General features: G+C 32.4%; 1 protein-coding gene across 1 annotated transcript in view; it reads left to right on the top strand.

Moving 5' to 3' along the window:
• Window positions 1–23,022, top strand: part of LOC118182555 (chordin-like protein 1) — a 156,690-nt gene that overhangs the window by 82,084 nt on the left and 51,584 nt on the right. Inside the window, exon 5 of the mRNA XM_035351925.2 lies at window positions 21,900–22,075. Coding sequence (XP_035207816.1) covers window positions 21,900–22,075 — 176 coding nt within the window. The remainder of the gene's footprint in view (window positions 1–21,899; window positions 22,076–23,022) is intronic.

Here is a 23,022-nt window from a genome sequence, read left to right as displayed (position 1 = left end):
TTAATAAAAATCTCGTTTTAAACATTTTCAAGACTTTTGTTACTTAAGACACAGCCATAATTCGCTCCAAGTCTGTTAGGAGTTTGATACTAGTTTATGCCACTAAAGAAAATCAACCTCTATAGTGACTTCTGATACAATCAATGGCTGAAGATAAAGCAACTTTTATTCTGTCCCCTCCCCCAAGATCACAGGATCCATTGGCACAAGTTAGTTCCATGGAAGCATTGGGCTCATCGTAGATACAAGGCGCACTTCATTGAAACCGCAAACTGTGTTCGATCGCGGAAGATCCGTAATGGTCTTTTTTGGAACAACTAAATTCTCATGGTTTGGTTTTACTTTACATGGCCACGGAAGTACAGAATGTCAACATAGCAACAGCCGCACTGCGAGGACAGGCACTCAGCTTGTACAAATGCATCAGTAAGTTTTTATTAGGAAAACCAGGCAGCTAGAGATATAAGTTTGAAGTGTTTAAAGCGGCCAGCTGTTTTAAAAGCATTCCCCGTGGTGAAAGATAGTACAAAACGCGAAGCAGAATTGTTAAGTAGATGTTAAAGTTAAGTCGAAGAACTGACGGAATTTATATCGAGAAAAATGCAATTTGTCAACTTGTTGCATGGGAAAAGCCTGGTGCAGAGGGTTATACAAATTATCCTGCTTGTTTCTTCAAATTTAGGGCTTCATGAAACTTAGAAACACGAGTACGCTGTAATAATTATTTGAGCGTGCGTGAAATTTGTTAGTAGGAGGATATCGGAAAGTACATGTATGCCGGGATATGACCAGAGGTGGGTCCGGTGGATATTCGCGTAGATCTGTAGCGGAAGGAGGACCAAGGACGGTAAATATTTTGATAATAGAAAGAAATTTCCAACCTCGAATGGCGATTGCCAAGATAAATCACAAGGAAGCAAACAGGGGGAAGACGGTAAGAATTTACACCAATAAGGATAAATCGCCTCGGAAGAAGAAATATCCCTCTCGGATTCACCTAAATATTGCGATAATAAAGAACTTGACACTGCCGGTCATTCAAATTCTGTTAAACAATGTACCATCCGAAGCATTGCTGGATAGAAAGATAAGGTGCAAAGTAGTTTCTTGGCAGCAAGTGTTTTTAGAAAGAACTTTGAACGGTGTCGAGCATGTGGTGTTGAAGGAAAAGTTATTACGGTCTAAGGTAAACAGAGTGAACGCGTAGAAAATGTCACATTAAGAGTACAGGTGGAAAATAAAAATCCAAAGGTGGTTTTATTTGTGGTGAAAAAACCTGCAGGCACCTATAATTTTAGGAATCGATTTTTTAAAGGCGGCAGAGAAGAAAATTACTTTTCAGGAAGCCACGGTGCACCTTGATATGAATAAGCTGGAGGAAAAACAAACGCAGCCTCCGGCGTTGGACTTGCAAGAGTTGAAGCCATATGAAAAGCTGAAACTGGAACAGCTGGTAAGAGATTTTGCAAATTTATCTGATGAAGCTCCAGGCTTAAGCGGTAGACCATGGCATCGACACTGGAAATAACTCCCCCTACCAAGCAAAGCCGTATCGGTATGATAAAGTTAAAGAAGAAATAATTGAGAAGCACATTGAGGAAATGTTAAAAAATAAATTCCCTTAAGTAGTCTTTACCGCAACTCGATAGTACTATGCTGAAAGAAATATAAACTCCCACTGACCGATTTCAAAGCACGGCTTTCTACAGTTGATGACAGAAAGCTAAATATCATAACTATATAACCCGTCTTATTCGTTGCCAATAATCGAGGAAATTATATAAAAAATCAAACCAGCAAACTACTTATTTAGAATAGATCATTGCTACTAGCGAGACAATAGACGGACATATTCGAGATTTACACGAAGTGTTTTCGCTTAAAAAGAAGCAGAGTTAAAAACATGCGGCTAAATGTAAATTTGGGGCTAAAGAACGTCTTTACTTAAACTATAAGATATCTCAAAAAGGCACAGGGACCGAAGACTCAAAGATTATAACAACCAAAAATTATCCTCCACCTAATAAAAACCACAACATTATTTTTGCTCATTTTTTTTATTTGTGTTCATATTATAGGACTTTTATTAATGATTTTTTCAACATAGCAGAACCGCTATTAAACTTAAAAAAAAAAAAAGCCAGGTTTACATGGTTGGTCGAAGCAAACGCAGTGTTCGAAAGATTAAAAACGGCTTTATTCCAAATGCCAGCGTTAAAGTTCCTTTTTGCGAAAAGACGGAGAATTCGATTTTTCAAAAGAAAATCTCCTAGGTACTTTTCATAAGTCTTCTCAATGCATTACTGTATACCATTTATGACTCTTACACTAAATTTGTGTTATAATGCCAAGCTGTGTTTTCAAAGCTTGTTTACGAATGTTTTAGGAAGCTCGATACAAGATACAGAAGTTCATACGCCTACTATTCCAGGAAATTGGATGGCAGAAGAAAGTTTTGTGTGGAAATGAGGAAATTCCTAGAATTTGCTCCTACACACAGCATATGATGCAGGGAGTATCTAGCGGAGAGAGCAAGGAGGGGGGACATCTGTCCCCGGGCACAGCATCTAGGTGGCGTCAAATCGATGTTAAGAAATTTTAGAATGAAATGTTTTCCATTCCAGGCAAACAAGAATAGGCGCGAAATCATCAGCTGCCCCCGGGTGCTGAAACCCCTAACTACGGCTCAGGATACAGTTGCATATTCGAAGACTAACTTTAATTTTAATGTTTGTAATTTGCTTTTTATAACTTTCCTATTTATACATGCACACATATATTTGCGTGCACTTACCAAAAAATAACTTCCAGTACTCAGATTCTTCTAAATAAATTTAAAGCACTACATAAAAGACTTAAAATACAACCCCAGAAATATAACAACAGGTTTGCAAATCTCTATGCCTTACCGAAATTTCATAAGTCTCCAATTAAATTCAGGTTCATAGCTAATAGTACAAAAAGTTATCTCAAAGAAATAGATTATGTCTTTGCGCAAAAACTTCGTATGATTCGTGAACTAATCAATAACTATGATTTTAAGGGTTTGCATTGCAACTGGATGATCTCTAGTAATGAACTAGTTCTTAAAACTCTGAATTCACTTCAAATAGAACATATCCAATGCTACGACTTTGAAAACCTTTATACTTCTCTACCACTCGAAGAAATTTTTACAAGTTTACTTGCTCTTCCAGATTTATTTCCACAAATTTCTACCATTCTCAGCAACGAAAAATGGCAGCTATTCCTAACCAGCGTACTTTTCAATAATTTTATTCAATTTGACAATTACATATATAAACAAGTTCAGGGAATACCTATGGGCGGGAATTTCTCAACTTCAGTTTGTGAATTATTCCTGTTCACTAAAGAACTGACTTATGTACGTTCACTCAGTACGGAAGAAAGTCTCCTTTTCCAGCACATCTATAGATATATCGATGATGTCATAGCATTTAATAACTACAACAAAATAGAGATCGCTAATATCTACCCTGCTTGCTTAAAACTTAATAAAACCAATACAGAACAGCATAATGTAGTCTACCTTGATTATAGATTTCCATTTTATTAAATATATTATTATTATATATATTATAGATTTCCATATTATTAAAGTTTACGATAAAAGAAGAGAATTAAATTTTTCCACACTTAAACTCAACTGAAATTCAAATATTTCCAAAAGAGTCATAATCAACACAATTTATTCACAGCTACTTAGAATTAAAAGAATTTGCAATACTGCGGAACACTTACAAGAAGAAATACTATACTTCGTAACCATTTTAAAAAGTAACCAAATACCACATAAAATAATTAAAAATTCTCTTACCAAAGCTGGCATTAGCCTTACCTATTTATAGATTTTTTGAGTTAGATAATGATTTTTTATACCTAAAGCTACGGACGGTTTAAAAAGGATGGCTAATTCAGAGAATCTATTGTAAAAATGTACAGGAAATTCTTGTTTATTCATTCTCTTTCCTCCAAAAAATTTTTTGGCACTTTAATCTTAAATACTATTGTGTACATATTTTTAAATTTTTAAATTTCTGTAATGGCCAATTTTACTGCTTTTATTAACAAATCGGGCTTTTTTCATTTTTCATAGTAGCTTGATCGCCCGCTAGCTTGAAGAATTACGACTTTTTTAACAAATGACTGTTTTTTCCTTTTTCTCATGCTTTAATGGCCAAGTTTTTATAGTTTTAGCTGAATTTGCCATTTTCACTTCGAAAAAATGTTTTCCATCCTACTACAAGCCAAGCGCCATTTTTTGAGATCTTTACACGGTTTCCGAGGTTTCCGGCCCCCTTCGATAATAGGAGACGAGTTGCAGATAACGAAAATCACTTCGCATTGGCTAAACGCCCACAGCTCTTCGCTTCCCCCCTACGTACGTCATCCAAAATAAGACGCTAGAAGTTAGCAGCCATTTTTCAACAAGTTTTTCAGAGGGACAGCTTTGCATCGCCAAATGTCAGTTATTTGTTTCTTTTGTTAAAACTTTTTCTTGGTCTTAGCAAGACCCACTGAGTTTGTTCTTTTCTTAATTATTTTTTATTTTATATTAATTACAGGTTTTCTTACAGTTTTCTAAAATCTATTATTTTAAAATTAAATTGTTAATCTTTTAGCTTGCAGGCCCAGCCCGTATGTTTTTGTATTTTTAGGACTAATAGCTCATCGCTATTTATTTTCGTTTTGATTTTAATTTTAGACTAGATTTAGGAATTTTTGATTTTGATTAACATATTTTAACACCTTAATGTGTCATTCTGAACGGACGCGTCGGGAAATTGGAACAGAGAATTGAGACTATTAAAATTTCCAAGACACTTTGTCAAAAAAATTTTTTAGCGAAAAAGTTTCAATTGTCTGTTTCGGCGAAACGCGTAATGGGGTTAGCTTGATTCGACGTTCAAATAAATGAAATTTCCCTTGAAAAGCCTGTTTGGAAGTCGAATTGGGCTAATTTACCATTTTCCGCTTACTTTTTAACTTTTTCTGTTTTTTAATTTTATGTTTTACATGTCTAATGATTTGCTTTTCATGTGTATTAATTTTTGAAAACGTTTTAAACCTTTTGGAGCAGCAGCTCTTGGTAACTTTTAGGCGAGCTTTCTACAATTTATATATATATATATACTTATATATGCTTATATATATATATATATATACTTATACATATATATAACATATTCAGGTTCAGAAGCAGTGACCAGGAGCAGGAATTTTGATTGCGTAGATGTGTTGATCCATAATGACTAGGAAATTGGAGGCGAAGACAGATTAAATCTTCAGTTTTATTTTCGGCAGCATCTTGCGGCTACACACAGGTTGGCACATTAAATGTGACTGTTCCAAAAAGCTTACATTTTTGATAACTTTGTAGGAAGAAAGCAGCAGCAGGCAGACAGCAATGTAAGTAAGCATAGAAAGCAAGTGCGTAATGTTCAGGATGAAATCTTAAGTCAGACTGAGTTAGTTTTGGTTCTCAAAGCATTCTGATTGGATGGTTAATATTGCTGTAAAATTATTATTGGCTGTTAAGAGTTTTAGTTCCGTTTACATCACCAGAATTACGTAAGAGTCATATGACATACATTTTTCTCGAAATGACGCAGTGCAAGTAGATCTTGCTATTTTTAGAATAGAGAAGTAAATTAATTTACGCTCCTATTTTAATCTTTAACATATTCTTTTTCAATCATTATATCATATATATATATATATATATATATATACTTATACGCAAATATACTGGACCATTCATATATACTCATACATTGAGTTATTCAATTAACACTCATTGCAAGTGCTTATACATCAGTGCATCAGTCCTCATACATCGCAAATATACTCGTACATTTAATATATAATGTCAATGTCAGTTCAGTGTTAGTTGACATACATTTAGTGAGCATTCTGAATAATTCAATGTAAGTAAACGGAAAATTGAAAAAAAGAATAAAAATATAAGGGAATAAACCCCAAAATTAAAAAACAATAGAATCGGGGGGGCTGTTACGTATTTCGAAACATCACCTCAGAAGTTAGTGCCACGAGGTAATGTAATAGGACATCTCGTTTAGTTTATTATATTTTTTAATTCTTTTGATTTATTCATTTCTTTTATATTTTAAAATATCTTTTTTTTCCGTTTTTTTACTTTGAAGTATTAAGCTCTGGCTGTTCCAAAACATTATAAAAATTTCAATCATTATATCATTCTTACTAATTCTACTGCAAATTTAATGCGTTGCTTAGTTGAAAATTTGGTTTGAGCTTATTGCGTATTACTAAAAATTTTAGCTTATGTATCCGCCTGCTGCATATATATATATCTAAAGAGATGGATATATATATAGAGAGAGAGATACGTCTGCTTCTTTAGCATATATACGCCTACTACTGTTTATCATAGTTTTTTTTATCTGTATATATATATATATGCGTAAAACAAAAGCAAAGAAACTAATTATAAAATATAATTGACTTTTTAATGCCTATAGAGCTTAAGAAAGAACGGAGTTAATAGAGGTTTAAGCCTGTATTGAAATTAGAAAACAAATTTTTAAGAGTGTAAATTTCCACCATTCAGATCCAATTGTCAGTTCATAAAAATGTGTAAGAGTTTAAGAATTGTGATAGTATGTAAGTATGAGAATAAAAATGACGATCTGTCGTGCATTATCCTTTCTGCTTTCAGAAGTAAGCTTAAATTTAATAAATATATATATCCTTGAAAATAATTTCTTTCGCAATATAAATTTATTAAAGACCAAGTTCTTAATATTGCAAATTCAGACTCTCTAACGCTAACACTAACAGCAAATTTAATTTAAAATTAATTTTCTGCACCCACAATTTCGCAAATTCAACTTCTCTCAAATTACCAACATATATAAAGTTTACTTCCCGGCTATTGACACCAAGCCAGTCGTTGCATTTAAATTTCAAATAACTTTAAGCAGTTTGCTCACTAATCACCATGAACTGGATGATTCGGCAGAATGTCATTGCAGATTACCACAATTAATTTTGTACGTAGACGCTCACCACCAACACATAATTACTGAAACTTGGATATCATTCAAAGCTCATAACTTAAAAAATCTGTTATGGTGTAAAATACAGATCAGTAAGATACGTCGGCAAAAGTTATTGCTACAGAAATATAAAAAATAGCATCAACGAATTTAGTGTTAAGGCTAGCTTTCAACTTACTTTACATAATAATGGTTCTTTGAAATGAAGAGAGGAAATACTTCAAATTAAAACTAAAGCTAATAAAATATTACACTCTTCCTAAGTTCCATAAAGCACCGCTTAACTTCAGATTCATTTCGAATGGCACTAATTACAAGAAAAATGTAGACTATTTTTTGGATTTCAACTTAGGAAGATTTGTAATATTATCGTCACTACTTGCAACACAGAATATAACTTTTGTTGGATTATCAATAATAACATTCCTGTAATTAAAACCCCTCAGTCTAGTAACATAAAAAATATCAACTGCTATGACTTTGAAAACTTATACGCTTCGCTTCCATTAGAAGAAAAATATACTAGCCTTCTTGATGTACTAGAACTCGCTCCTACAGTGCTCGCTATTCCAAACTTCAATAGACGGAAGACCTTCCTTAATCGGACTACTTTTGATAACTTCATTATATTTGAAAACCAACGTTTTAAGCAAATAAGAGGAATACCAATAGGTGCTCACACGTGTACTAGTCTGTGTAACCTTTTTTATTTATTAAAGAATTTACATTACAAAAACATTTACAACACAAAGATTTAATTTACTACGCTCACACTTACAGATACATAGATGGTCTTATTACTTTTAATAATCTTAACAAAGTAGAAAATTCCCATATTTATCCAAAGAGACTTATTCTTAATAAAACTAATTCCTCCCAAAATGTTGTCAGATATCTAGATCTTCAAATAATAAATTACACGCAGATTCAACTCTTTGACAAAACATGGAGCTTCAATTTTGCTACTAATAAGTAAATTGGCTTTCCAACATTTAGAGAAAAGTAATTAGCAAACACAATAATTAATCAAATACATTGAATTAAAGCTATTTAGATAGAATAGATATTAGAAACGAAATTTTACTACATATTAAAGTTCTTAAAAATAATCTAGTACCAGATAATCTAATACTTAATAATCTACTTGTCTTTGAAAAACAGGATTTCAATACTCAATCTAAATCATTTAACTGGTAGGGTTACGATAACTTATTCCTAAACCTTCAAAAGACGGAATCTGTTGGATGAATATCACTTGGAAAGATTTGCAAATTTTGCAATTATTGTATATGATGTAAAGATATCGTTTCTTATTGGCATTCAATAGCATTTTTTCTTATGCTGACAAAATGGGCTAATTTAAATTCTAAGACTTGTTAATAGCCTTTGATAAGTGAAGATTTCCTGTTATTTTGCTTTGTACAATTCAGACCATTAGCCAGAAATAAATAAATTCGTTTTGGCGGATAGTTTTAAAGACAAATTTAACCAAACAGACTATTTATCTCGCCAAATTTGTAGTATCCCGCACGCCAGTTCATTTTCCCGCATTCCAAAAAGTAGAGTTCAACACATCACCGCCGACTCTCACTCTCCCCCCCCTTTTATCTACAACCCTATTTAAATTCCTTTACTACGAACGTAGAAACTTACAGCCATTTTGTCCCCGATTCACATTTAGCAAACACGTAAGTTTATTTAAATTCATCTCTGGCCTTTTTAATGTATATAACTTATGTTGTTTTTAAAATCATACATTCTTAATGCTTCATTTAAGTCTAATAAGAATGTATTATTTTTGTACACTGTTTCAGTTTATTATTTTAATTTGTTTTTACGCTGTTTTGCTATGATCAGCGGCGAAAGTGTCGGGGAATGGGTTTTTTTTCCAGTAAAGATCATAAACTTTTAACTTTAATTATAAGTTCCGATTGGCTTTTAGTTTGTACTTTAAATCAAACAAAACAACTTCTTAAATGTTAATTTTCTGTACTATTAAAATTTGTTCATAACTAGTACTTCGAATGGCCCACTCTTACGGACTTGGCCTTTTAATATTGATTCTTACTTCCGGAAAATGATGAAACACTTTCGCTTCTATTAATTGTTGTAAATTCATCGGAAATTGGTTTGTTCCCTTTGATAAGTCAATTAATTTCGGATCAATAACAATAATTGCTTCGTTTTTATTTGCAGCATCATTTGACCTAATTTTTCAATTAAAAAGAATTTCCATCTTTTAATTATTCTACTGACGTATTTTACTGTAATAGAATCCTAGTCTGCTTTTTATTAAGTTTCCTAAATTGCTTTATTTTCCTAGGAGAAAGATATATAAAATACTCTTTTAATAAATAAATTTTTATTCATATATATTTGTGTTTAAAAATCTATTAACTTTTTTAACTTAGCTCTTAATTTACATCCCATTCTTTTTCTACTGTTATAAAATATTCAGTTTAACAGTAATTTTTTTTATAAATGACGTGTAGACTAACTAACCAAATCTAAGTTAATTGACCAAATCTAACAAACTAATCAAATCTAAGTTATCCAACCAATAAAAGCATACATCTTTGGTAGCTAGTGATTACACATTATTCTTTTTATTATAGATTTAGTAGATTTATTCTTATTTGGCATATATTTCTCCTTCAAATTTCCCTTCCTTTTTTTCTTCCCCCTGGACTTTCTGCATTTTCCTTGGGGAGATTTTTATTCCTTTTAACTGAGTCTGATTTTGCTTGTAGATCCCATCAGTACTTGAAATTCTCTTTCGAAACCACTAAACTATTTTTAACTCCTTCCATTATATTTTCAATGAACAGGGCATTTTCTTTAGTGGACGGCACAGAAGGATAATATCATGTAAAACAGAATTGTGGTGAGTCATGTTTTTGTCATTACAACTGTGGAGGCTTTTTTTAGAATATTTTGACGTGAAGGAAGTGAAGAAATTCGCAGTGCCCTCAGCCGGATTTGAACTCCGGACCTCCCGAATACGCGTCGAGTGTACTTCCATTTACACCACGAAGGCATGCGGAAAGGAGGGAGAAAATACCTTATATAATTCCCTTTTTAAATGGCGACTGGGAATGAGGGAACCCAATTGCCAAATCCTGCTAGCGACGAAATATCGTCCACCACCTTCCCCTCCCCCATAATTTTTTTTGGGGGGGTGGCTCCGGCGCCACTTATAGAGTTATTACACTTTTTTCGAAGTCAGAAAACTGAAGAATGTGTAATGCCTTTGCCGGGATCCGTATTCTCGGATTCTGGACCTTACGAATACGCGCCAAGCTTGCTTCCAGTTACACCATGAAGGCATTCGGAAAGAAGGAAGAAAATACCTATTAAAACGTACGTATAATTTTGAAAAAGAGTGGTATAAAAATATATACGACGATATTTTATAGTCCATGCACTTATAATGTTTAATAATCCATATGATAATTAAAAAGAAAATAGATAATATTACCTCTCTGCTGCTTAAAGTACAAAAATTCGCTATAACTTTATTTGCACTAAGTGTTAAATTATTTAGTCAATAATAATTTATCTTTGATTGATAATTATTGGATATTAGACAATTTGAACAGCTTAGCTTACTTATTATTATTTAATAATAAATTAAATTTGAATTATTATTGAAAACATTTTTAAATATTAACATTAAAATTATAATGTTTATTTAATCGATAAACAAAGCTAAGTTGCGTGGCTATTAAATAAAAGTTTTAATAGTAGTAGTTCAGTGCAATTTAAAATAAAACTGAAGAATGTGAGAATTTAATACTTGATTCTTCTACCTAAAAGCTTAACAGTTGATTCTGCTGTCTAACGTCGTATAGCAGTTAAATAATGGCATAACTTTTGATTCTGCTGTCTAAAGTCGTATAGCAGTTAAATAATGGCATAACTTTTGATTCTGCTGTTTAAGTAGTTTCTATTTTGAAGGCATAATTTTTACATTTGGATAGAAATTATTTGTACACTTTATTCTCTATGATATAGAAAAAAAAAAGATAAATCAGCTTTCATTCATGATCCCAATTCCCCGCCTAAGAATCAAGCAATTCCTAGACAATAAATTCTACTTCCAAATACTGAGTTATTCCTTGGAGAAACACTATATAATTAATCCCCTCAACCAACCACATCAGTATTCATATGTAGCTTTAGTCAGGTCTGTATGACACCACTGTGATCGCACAGGATCCATAAATGGACTCTGTTAGTCCATTTTGTGCTCCCTGGTGTGCAGGTATAGTCCCTAATTCGTCAGTGTTATTTGGTAGTAAATCAATCAAATATAATGTAAATAAATTCCTGAAATGATAGGTGACATCATTAAGTACAGTAACTTGATTTCAAGGCTTTTCAGATTTGAAATAACCACTTTGATTTTTAAAAATTTTTAAACTTTGAATTTTAAGAATTTTCAAGTACGTTTATGGTTGCTTGTGTTAGCTAATGAAGTTAAGTATGTGTTAGTGTTACTTATCCTCTTGACATTAATCATAATTAAGCCAAGTCTGTGAAATCATCACGGTCAAGAAAGAGAGAAAGCCTATCATTGGCCAAGATATGAGGCATTTTGACTCAGGTTTGATCGAGAATATCCTGGGGAATGAATTCCAATGACTTGTACCTCCTCTTCCCCTATCATCAACTTCCCAAGAGACTTTCCATTCAACACTTTTTTAGTGCTCTCATACTGCAAAGACGCTATACATGTGTACACATCCATGTCTCTTATGGGGCATTTTGAGACACAAATATTATTTGAAAGGTTCCGCAACGGTAAAAGCTTTGAAGTTTGCTGCTTATAAACGGACCATATCTACCACAGTAATTTAAAATTGAGTTGTTAATTATATTCAAACGGCTGAGAAGAATGCTTGAAATAACACCAGGAAAATTATATTAAAGTTTAACCACTTAAGTGTTTTGCTCGTACACCGTGTATGCACGACTTCAAGGACTTTGCTTTTGCCCAGTAGCTAATTGCGTAACACGGCTGACCTCTAGTAATTTGGCCCCGGGGAGAGACTCGATTCAAACTAACGTTCAACGGCGAACGAACTGATTGTGTGAGCGTTTTCATGGTTTTCCTTACCTGCAATAGCGGTAAAGTCGCTGAATATTGGTAGTTCGGTCCGAGGTTCGACTTCCGGCAAACAGCCTAGCTGCATGGGCGTTTTCGTAGTTTTCTTCACGTGTAACTGGTATATGAGACAGTTTTCGTTAGAAAGTCCTCCCCGGATGTGTCCCTCCCCTTAGGCAGATAGTCCTCGAGTATTTTGCCTTAATTAAACAAAACAAATCAACCAAACCACACCTTACGTACATTATGTATACCAGCCAGTTTCTCTAACAAAAGGCTCCACGAAGTCTAAGTGCCTCCTCGCGTGCTTTTCAGTATTTTAATAAACCAACATACTTGTTTTGCCTGTATGTAATACGAATAATTTAGTTCCATTGCCCCCTTTTTATGTTTCGGTCCTTCTGTTTTTTTTAATTGGCAGTTTGTTTTGTTTAATCGTTATAACAAATTGCGCTAGCCCAGCTAATGACTTAAATTATGCTAGAGTACGATAGACCACAAAATCAGTTCTTCTGGGTTTGAGAAGAATTTAATTTTTTTTAACTGACACACATTGTCGCAGCATTGCCTTGCCGAAATTTTTCTTTTAAAATATATCGATTTTCATATATTTTTACCATTATTTTAAGAAATAAATTTAAAGCACTTTCGTAACAATAGCAGTAAATAATTTAAAGGATAACTAACATAGAACGCAAACAGCTTATTGAGGATTATTCTTATTTGGAATGAGCGATACAGTCTGAAACTTCTTTTTTGTGATATTTGCATAGGAATATACGCCGTTTGTTCTATTCTGATTGTCATTTGCTGCGAGTCCTGCAGTTCATTTGAAGATTGACGCGAGTGAGTACCGGAAAATTTCAGTTTTTTTATTGAGGATTATTTGCTAAGTTTTACCACGTTATGAACAAACAGACACATTGAATAAAGTTCACCCAAGACTGTTTGTTTGATGTCAGTCTAAAAATGAAAATGGCAACCAGCATCGAAACATAAATGCATAAAGAATCAAAGAAAATGAAGATGTTATTTCTAAGTTTAAATGAATTAAGCATCTCAGTTTGCCTCAAACTATGTCACACAAAACTGCTCTTCAAAATAAATGTGATACTACATGTAAGTAAAAGATTTTGGACATTTATTTTCCTGGATTAGTCTTCATAAAACATGTATTTCTGTGAAAACATATTTCTGTTTCTGTGTGAAAATAAAATCCAAATAAAAATGAAAATATCATTAATTACATCTAAATAAAATTTGCTCTAAAAGTTTAAATTTCTTAGGTATAAAAATCTCAATAAGTTGTAATTTTATTAATAGGAAGCTAATCAGAATTTGCAGAAAAAGAATGTGACAATTCCTGAACAGATTTCAGGGAAATAAAAGAATGTTTCAAAGTTAACTCATTTTTTTTCCTGACATATTTTAGTAATGAAAAAGAATTATTTTCGATTTGAAAAGGACTATTCAAAATTAAATCTGTCTAATTATGGTAAAATTATAAAAGTGATAATATGTTATTTCAACATTTAGAACAGCATTTGTTGAATCCGAATATTATTATAATATGTCATTCGTATGAATTTCTTTGTGAAGAAACTGTATGAAAATTATTTCACTCGTGACTACTACTTAAAGAAATAAGACGAAGTTTCTATATGAAGCATACAATAAAGCTGCGGATTTTAAAATCTGAATCTTAAAATTATTTAAATTAGCAATAAAAGTGAGAGGATGCCTTATAAGTTTTTCTCATCTTCGAAATTAGTATGGCTACCAATTTAATATACACCTCTGTCACAAAAAAATATATGCACCCAGAATAAATAGAGCCACAATCACGAAACTCGGCAAGAATGTAGTCTGGTAAGAGACATGTAAATGAGTTAAATTTCGACGCCAAAGAGGCAAAGGTAAGCAACCTTTGCGCATATGAGATGCGTAGGTGGAAGAGTTTAAAAGCATGATTGCTCGTGCTGGAAGGCTATTCAAACAAATCTATCGAATTGAATGGGCAGTTTTGTGATTAGAGATGTGCAAGTTAATGTATATGAAGATAAGTATAAGATATGCATAGTTAATGTATATAAATATACTGTTTGTTAAATTAAAATTAAATCTATAGAATTCACATCTAAAATCAGCAAGAGTTACTTAGCTCGTCTTATATCGCTATAGATTTTCGTATTTCTGAAAACTTTCCGGTAGCAGTCGACAATAAAGTACCTCAATAAATTAAATTTTGAAACTTTATTTACATAGTTACACATAAAAGTATACTGAAAACAGAATAAAATGAGCACTGGTTACAGAGCAAACTTATCAGAGCTATTAAATGTAAAAGAGAGCTTCTGGCAGCGACCGCTGACTGTTAGTAGCGAGATGGCAGCGGTAGGTAAAGCCAACTTTCTCCCAACTTCTGAATTATTTGAATCACATGAATTCGTCAAAAATTCGTTACCCATTCTACTATCATTTGTTTATTTTTTAACGCTTTTGAGATTTTTTTCCTCTGGAAGCACATTTCTGGGATCAATATTTAAGAAAATGAAGCCTACACGTAGCTGCTTTCTCAGAACCCCTTTATATATTGATGAAGCAAAATGTATTTAAGTCTGCAATCAGAAAATAAGACAAAGATTTAGATTACGAGTTTTAAAAAGTAAAATATGATCAATGAGTCAACTTTTATCGTGAAAGAGAATAAATTTTGGATTATTTTAAACTAAAGATCTAGCTGGGAAGCCCTTGTAGTAAGGAAAATGACTTATCTGTGGGAAGCCATAGAGCAAAGTTTCTTGGCCTGTGGTTTGATAACAAAACTCGAAAATAATAACGATGTTCGGAGCGAAAATCCACGCAGTGATTCACTGAGAAACTGCTCAATATCCACATTATCACAAGATTAAGTGAATATACCATTTTCTTATTGTTTTTAGATCTCTAAGGTTTTGCTTCTCATTAGCCGTTTCTAAAGTCCTTGCGGATGGCTCTTTCAAACAATTTCTCAGAATCGTCTAGTAATCTCAAAGTAATTCTTAGAATCAAAATTCTTAAAGGAATTTTCAGAATCTCCCACGTTTAAGAAGATTCTGACAGCTTTCTAATTTACAGCCAGAAAAACCTTTCGTTGTTTTCGGCGGATAATTATCATTGCTATTGTAAACATTAAGAAGTAAATACAAGTAAATACCAGTAAATACCGAATAGTCTGTCTTCTTTTCCTCCAATATCTAAAAAATAAATCCTTAAGATATCGAAACGATCATGAATCATTAGACGTAAGAGAATGGTACGAATCCAGCCCATATGCATTCTCAGCTGCGAGTTATTTTCCGCGAAATAACTCGAAGCAAACTGTCAGATCCGTACGAATACACAAATCCTTCCTGCTATACGTATAATATTAATCAGAGGCACCTCAGATCTAGATACAGTAAGACCCCACTTAATGCTGTTTCGGTTTAGCGCTCTTTTATTTCAACCCGGGGATTCTCCGAAATTGTGCGCAGCGCTAGGTTTCCAAATAACATATCCGAAACAGTGTAGTTGTGTTTCTTGCTTGGTGAACGCATTTTTATCATTTGAAACATTTGTTGACATTATTGTAAGTTTAAATTTGTATAATACTATAACGATTAATACAGTGACAAATATTATGATCTTTAGTTTTTATCATGGGTGATAATAAAAAACAAGAAAAGAAAGCAACCAGAAAAAGCATTTCACTGGAAACTCAAATGCAAATGATTAGAAGATTAGATTCTGGTGAACGTCAATCTCAAATTAGTGCTGCATTGATTTTGGCAACTTCAACAATAAGGACAATTCTTAAGAATAAAGAAAAAATACTGTCATAGGCAACTGCAACTACGTCAAGCTCTGCAACTAGAATTACCCGTTCTAGAAATAACATTATAGAGGAAATGGAAGAATGACTGTCTATATGGATTGACGACGAAATTGAACGCAATATGCCATTAAGCCAATCTATCATAATGCCTTCTTAACAAAAAGGCAGAAAATTGGAAACCCAGAATAGACTGAATGATCTGACTGAGAATTTTATTTGTTTTTAAAAGTATATGCGTTTATATTGTTTTTATTTTTGTAAGAAATAAATGTTTGATTTTATTTTTATTAAAAAAAACATTATTAAATTTAATGCCTAACCATTTTTTATCCGTCTTCCCCTAACCCCATTATTTACATGTTAAGATAGCCTCGCTTAGCGCTGTTTCGCATTACGCTCTACTTCGATAGAACGTATCCCCCGCGTTAAGCGGGGTCTTACTGTACATACATATAACGAGTGCTACATGTAAACCACAGCTACACAGCGCAGCTAACCTGGCTTAAAATAGTTTCATTCTTCTGCTCACTGGACCCAGAAATAACGATGTTATTTGATTTCATGAATGAACTAAATTTCATTAATGTACAGTTTCGGAGAGGAAACATATTTCCTTACAGAAGCTTAATATGAAATTAAAATATATCATTTTTAAATATATTTAAACGATTGAAGCATTTTTTGTTGAATGGTAGTACAGACTACTTCCATGCATTACAATTAGAGACGATGACGGCTGTAAAATTTTGATTTAAAATACCTGTTTCAGTAATTTTATATGGGCACAGGCTTCACACATTTAATTATAAACTGCAATAATAGGTATCTGTACAGTAGAAGACTAAGTGATCTACATTTTGAAAACTCAGGTATAAACAATAGGGCATACTATTTCTTAAAATATACAAAATCATAAGAAAATGGATCTGATTTTAAATTAGTAAATTGTGAGTTATCGTATACCGTTTTTGCAATTAAATAATTTAAAGGCCTCAAATATTTTACTGTATGCAGTTACGTCCCTATAAGGGCCAGGGTTAAAGAGAAGGGCTAGATCATGCCTTTGAGTGACCCCTTGCCGAGGCGATCCTCGTAGAGGAAGTAATCTGATGTCACTGTGTTGTATCAACTCTGACTTTGCTTGCTTAAAACTGTAGTTTCATTCATCTGCGGAGCGATATTCTAGCAATGCTAACATCCCAAATTGATTTTAATCACATATATTTGTTTTCTTGTAAAGCAGCGTCAAAGTCAAACTAGCGGTCCTCAAAATAATTTTATGCGGTCCACGAATATATATCCCGTAAATTAATTACTATTATTATAACAAGTATTTGAAGAAAACGTTTAAGATTTTAGTGGTTTGAAGTCCAGTTTTACGTAATTCTCATAACTAAAAACAAACGTGAGGAACTCTTCGGAAAATCTAGAAATGGAGCTTTAGTTAGGGGGAAAATGACATATATATACAAAACTACGTTAATCTAAAGTTGTTTAATACGAGTAACATCTTCTCTTCTAAATTATAACCATTTTTTCTTGCCCAGTTTTCTAAGGCTGTTTTTTTTCCAAATTTAAAACGTTAATTTCTTTCTTGAGAATTGCGTCTTTGCAGTCAGTGTCAACATGACTACGTCATCGCCATTCGCTTCCTGTTTCAGGGGGAATGCTCTATGAACTAGCCTTTCTCTTCTAAGTCCTGATAAGGACGGGCATTAGAAAAAATGAAAAACTAACTGTATACTCACCAGGATTCGAGCGTCTAAACTCATCTACATAGTAGCTGAATCTTCCATTATAGTCTGATCCCCGCACCCGCAACCTTGAACACAAACATACACGTGCCATTTGGACCGATTTATTTATGAAACAGAGGATGAATATAAATCATATAGTAGGAATTTTTCCGTTCTACTTCTTTCCTGTTTGTTTACGCAGCATTCAAAATGCACTCAATTGAGGCAAAAATTACTTTTAAGTAATTTAAGTTGAAATATGATTATCATTGTAATTAACTGTTTCATTACATTGTGTTTAATTTTGTGCATTTATTTAGTTATATGTAGTAAAAACATGAGTGTTTTTAAGCTTAATTTCGCTATATATACATAATTTAATGATAAACTGTATTAAACAGTTCTTATTATAATCGCTTAATTGGTACATTTTGTCTCATACTTTTCATTCTATTATTAGTAAAATTAATCCTAATAATATTATTTTAAAAGATTATAATAATTTTACGATATATTTTTTTATCTTTGAGCTTATATGTATGTACATTATTATATGCTGAAAAAATTTCTTCATAATTAGTTATAATAATAAATGATTATTATAGTTATTTAATTCATTATAATAGTTGTATTATAATAAATATTCATGACTTTTTTTTATTATTGCACTAAAATCTATATTCATTACTATTCATATTGGCTTGAAAAAAAAAAGAAACACGAAATTTATTTTAGAAAAAATTAAAAATACTCTTGTAATACTGACAAAAGTCACGTTACAGTACTAATAATGTTGCAATACTGGCAAATGTCACATTAAATCAACTACGATCTAGACATATCCCGCTCAAATAAGGTGAAAATTTGTTGATCATTTTTTTCTATAGTGCAGAAAGTATTTTTCTGCTAAAAATGTAGTTCCATTACATTTAGTGTTCTTATTTTTTAAAGTAAGTGATGGAATATGCACTGTTCGTATAAAATTCATAAATTATGAAAAACATTCATCCAGGTTTCAAATCAATACAAATCTTAATTTCTGCTCATATGAACAAAAGGTGCGAATATGATGACAAGGAGTCTTCCCTTCTTTCAGTAGTAAATTCCCTCTTTCCGGCGGAGAGAGGTCCCTCATATGATCCCTTTGCCCGCAGTACGTAATGAACAACCCTTCTGGATGATTCTAAGTGTTTCCACAGAATGTCAATCAAGGTTGCGTTTGCGATGGTCAAACTATAGTTAGGCACTTACACCACCAAAAAACGCCCAGGAAAAATGCAATAATTCCTTATGTTCTAGCCCATTTAATGGCAAAAGGAGAGACGCAGAAGCCAAGTCGACAAATCCAGGCGGTGTTGTACTCGTATTATCGTTCACTTCACTTCAGTTTAGGAACTATTAGGTTTTTTTATATCAGAAAACATAAAAATAAAAATCCCTCTTGTCTTTACTGGAATTTCAGCCACAGGCACTTCACTTCCTAGCTGGACATGTGAATCATTTAAACCTTGACAGCACGCACAGAAGAATTTCAGAATTTCTTGTAGTTGGTCATTTATAAATCGAGGCAGCTTGATGCATGTTTTTGATGCTTAATGCAATAAAAAGAGAATTTGTTAGATGTAAAAAAATTCGAGAGTTATGAGGGGGAAAATTCCAAAATTTTACAACTGAAACAACTGCATATCGAAACTTAAAAAAAAATTAATAATAAAATCCTAATCAATTGTTTTGCTAATTAATTTCCCTTTTTTTTTTTTTCTTTTTTTTCTTTTTTTTTTCTTTTTTCTTTTTTCTTTTTCTTTTTTTTTTTTTTTTTGTCTTTTTTTTATACTGCACTTGCAGAAGAGGCGAAGCCTAAAAGTTCACGATTTTTCTAAGGACAGTGATGTCTGGACTGCCTTCTGTCATTCAATTAATTCGATGGGAAAGATATTTTAGCCATTAAATTTTTTATTCAAATTCAATGGTAATTGTTTAAATCTAAATGTACATTTCTCCTGTAATGTTCCCTCGGTGGAACCATTTTTGTTTAAAAAACCGATTTATATGCACCCTTCAGATTGCTTCCTTTTAATGCGGAAATAATAACGGAGTTGTCTCTCCGCTCTCTTTAGGAGCCTTTTCAAACTGTTGCATATCATTGAAAGCTTGGGTAGCGTTCTTTCGTGTTTGAAGGCACGTCATAACGGAGAACTGCAAAGACTCGATGAAAGAACATATGGGATTTCCTATTTTTCCTTTATTCTAAGTGGACAGCTATGAAACGTCTTTAACATATTTGGAAAAAATTTTCAGAGAAGCAGATCATTATCTTACTGTAAGAAAAGATGCTTAATGCTCTTCAATAAAGTTTTTTGAACTGGTAATTGTCTTTTACATCATAAGATCTTCACTCAAAATATCCGGAATTACAGATTTCCTATACTGAAATATAACATCTGTATGGAGAACGTTTGAACTAAACAAAAAACATCCATTATGAATAATTAAAAATTGTCTATAAGAAGGATTTTCCTTTCTAGGCATAATAAATTAACGTTAAACAACCAACGGACTTTCCACATTCGGTTTTTAAGGTATGACTCAGTGTTAAGACACTCTTTCTTAAATCTACTCTATTTTTTTAATTTCTGACTCTTAAATTAGCCTCGCATGCGTATATTGATAAAATTGGAATTATTCCTATTTTTTATGATTTCTTTTGATTATGCTTTGTTAAATGGAATGAAACGCATAGAAATTACGTTTAGAAGCCTACAGAATACAAATTACATCAGCTTTCGTTTTCTTTTTCCAAACTTATAACAGTTCCTAAAATTTCTGTTATACGAGAATACTTTTAATGTTTTAGAATCATTTATTTCACTATACCAAAGCACATAAAGGCCATCTACCTTAATTTTCTGTAATACTGATTCAAAAGTTCCCAGTGAAATGTGCCAAAGTATCAGAATACATTGATAGTAAAACCAGAATTTAGATGTCTGTAGCTTATTCTTATATGACTCTTTAGTGCTATTAAATATCTAAAACTTAACCTCAGTTAATATTGGAAAAATAAATAATTTCTGAGTATTTTCTAATATGAAATTTCTTAAAAGGATTGTTGTAAATTTGCAGAAAATAATTATTAATTTTTCAGAGAATTTTGAATCCAAAGGAAAATGTGAAGCGGATATGAAGAAAGGATTTTATAGTAACAGATACCAAGAGAACATATTTATAGAAGTTGATTAAAATTCACAAGTCATTCTGAAAGCATGATATATTTCAAGCTACAAACTCTTCAGAATTTTTACCAAGAATACTTATAGATAAAATTTTATTAAATGTTTGTATTCCCCAAGTTTCTTACATTTTCTAGCTCTTCTTGGAATTGTTAATTTTCCATAATACAGCCTGCCCTAATTAAAATTGCTGCTCTTTCTAAGTCTGTAACTAAATTTCTTCCTTTGTCTCTAAAATCGACTTAAGTAACAACTCGCATACTGGGAAAGACTGGTTAAAATGATGAATATGTAAGATCTATCTGTTAAGAAAACCACGCATAAATTAATATATTGTAGAGATTAGAATTTTGGGGACGATAAATATGAAAAATGAAATATTCACTCCACAGAGTCAACCAGTAGCTATCTTGACGTCTTAACCACTTGCAATACGATAGTGTGCACGGGAGACTAGGATTGTTTTGTTAGAATATAGCCATATAAAATTTCTGCTGACTAATATGATATTGATAAATAAGGGGTTTAACAGTCTGCTTGTAAATATTTATATGCCTTTTTATATAATTTCAGTCAGCATATAGTAGTATTAAACCTGCGCAGTAAAATATTCAGAAGCTTTCTCCATAATATCAGTAAATTTCTAAAAATGAATATGGTAAAAAATTTATCATTTGTTAAATAGTATCAAGCTTAAATGGATGATATAGAATACAGATGGAATAATTTTCAGAAATGTAACGAATTTTTGCTCAGGACAAATTGCCACTTTCAGGTGAAAGTTTTTTTTATTTAGTTACTGTTATAAACATTTATTTTTTTTATTGGCAAATGTACTTCAGCTTTAAACAAATAATCCTAAGAGAGAATATATTTTTCTGATTTTTTGGTACTTCGTCTACTGAACTAAAGGCGCTTCCGAAGAAGTAAAGCTTGACCAAAGCCTGAATACTGATACAAAAAGTGAAGATCCCAAACTGCCTTGCCTGCACAATGGAAGAGTATATCAACATGGGGAAGAATTTTCATCCAATGCTACTGGGCTTCAAGCACAAAAGCCAAACCAGTGCATTCACTGCATGTGTCAAGTAAGTTAAAATTAAAATTTAAATGAGTTTTCCATTGAAATATTCTTTGCAGAGTAACGAACATTTCTTTTTTTCGTAGGTGCAAATGCAATGACAAAATGGAATATGTTGAATTTACTATATAAAGCATGTTTAGATTTATTCTACATTTTTTAAACTTTTCTATGCAAACAAATTTATTCTGTGTTCAAAAAGTTCACAAAAATACTTTTAGAGCAATTCTATTTCAAATGTACAAAATGATCATCTAACCAGCTTTGAGGTAACATTAACATACATTTACTCTAGCACACATATTCCTGGTAGCATTGCTAGAATGCTTCTTTTAGTATCTATTGTACACTGGCATTCGCCTCGTTTCGGATAGCTTGAATTATCTGGAAACCTTGACCCCCATAGTAATATCTTAATAAGAATGAACAGCTTGGTCACAAGATAAGAAATCTGACAAATAAAGTGGTTGTGACATATTGCATATGGTCTTTTTATATGGAATGTTTTGCCTTCTTCATTGAATGTCTTCATGTCTTAAATGGTAGCAAGTCTAGCTAACATCGGAAGAAGCATGGTGCAACCGGTTCAGAACAGGGCAGAAACGGAACGAGTTTATGGACCCTTCTTGCCTAATGACAACTCTTCTAGCAGTGATGGCTATGGAATTATGACAAAGGGAACATTTTCTGAAATGCAGTGGTACGTCTGAAAATATCTCTAACCAAAGCTGCTTACCTCATTTATTGACGATCATGTACACTCCTTCATATCCATTGTGTCCCATATGCAGATAGTCACTTTAAGTAGAACAACACACCTTGTCACTGTGCACGATTGATCATAAACTGGTTCGAAGAGCTTGATATAGCTCCAATTGCTACAATGGCCAGCTCAGTCCACTCATGGATTTCAGTCCTACATAGTATTTGTGGGACTAAGTGGAAAGATCATTT

This window comes from Stegodyphus dumicola, chromosome X2 (genome assembly GCF_044657685.1).
Source record: "Stegodyphus dumicola isolate Sdum_Otavi_A_Nest chromosome X2, ASM4465768v1".
NCBI lineage: Eukaryota > Metazoa > Arthropoda > Arachnida > Araneae > Eresidae > Stegodyphus > Stegodyphus dumicola.
This window is presented reverse-complemented; position numbering and strand designations above follow the sequence as displayed.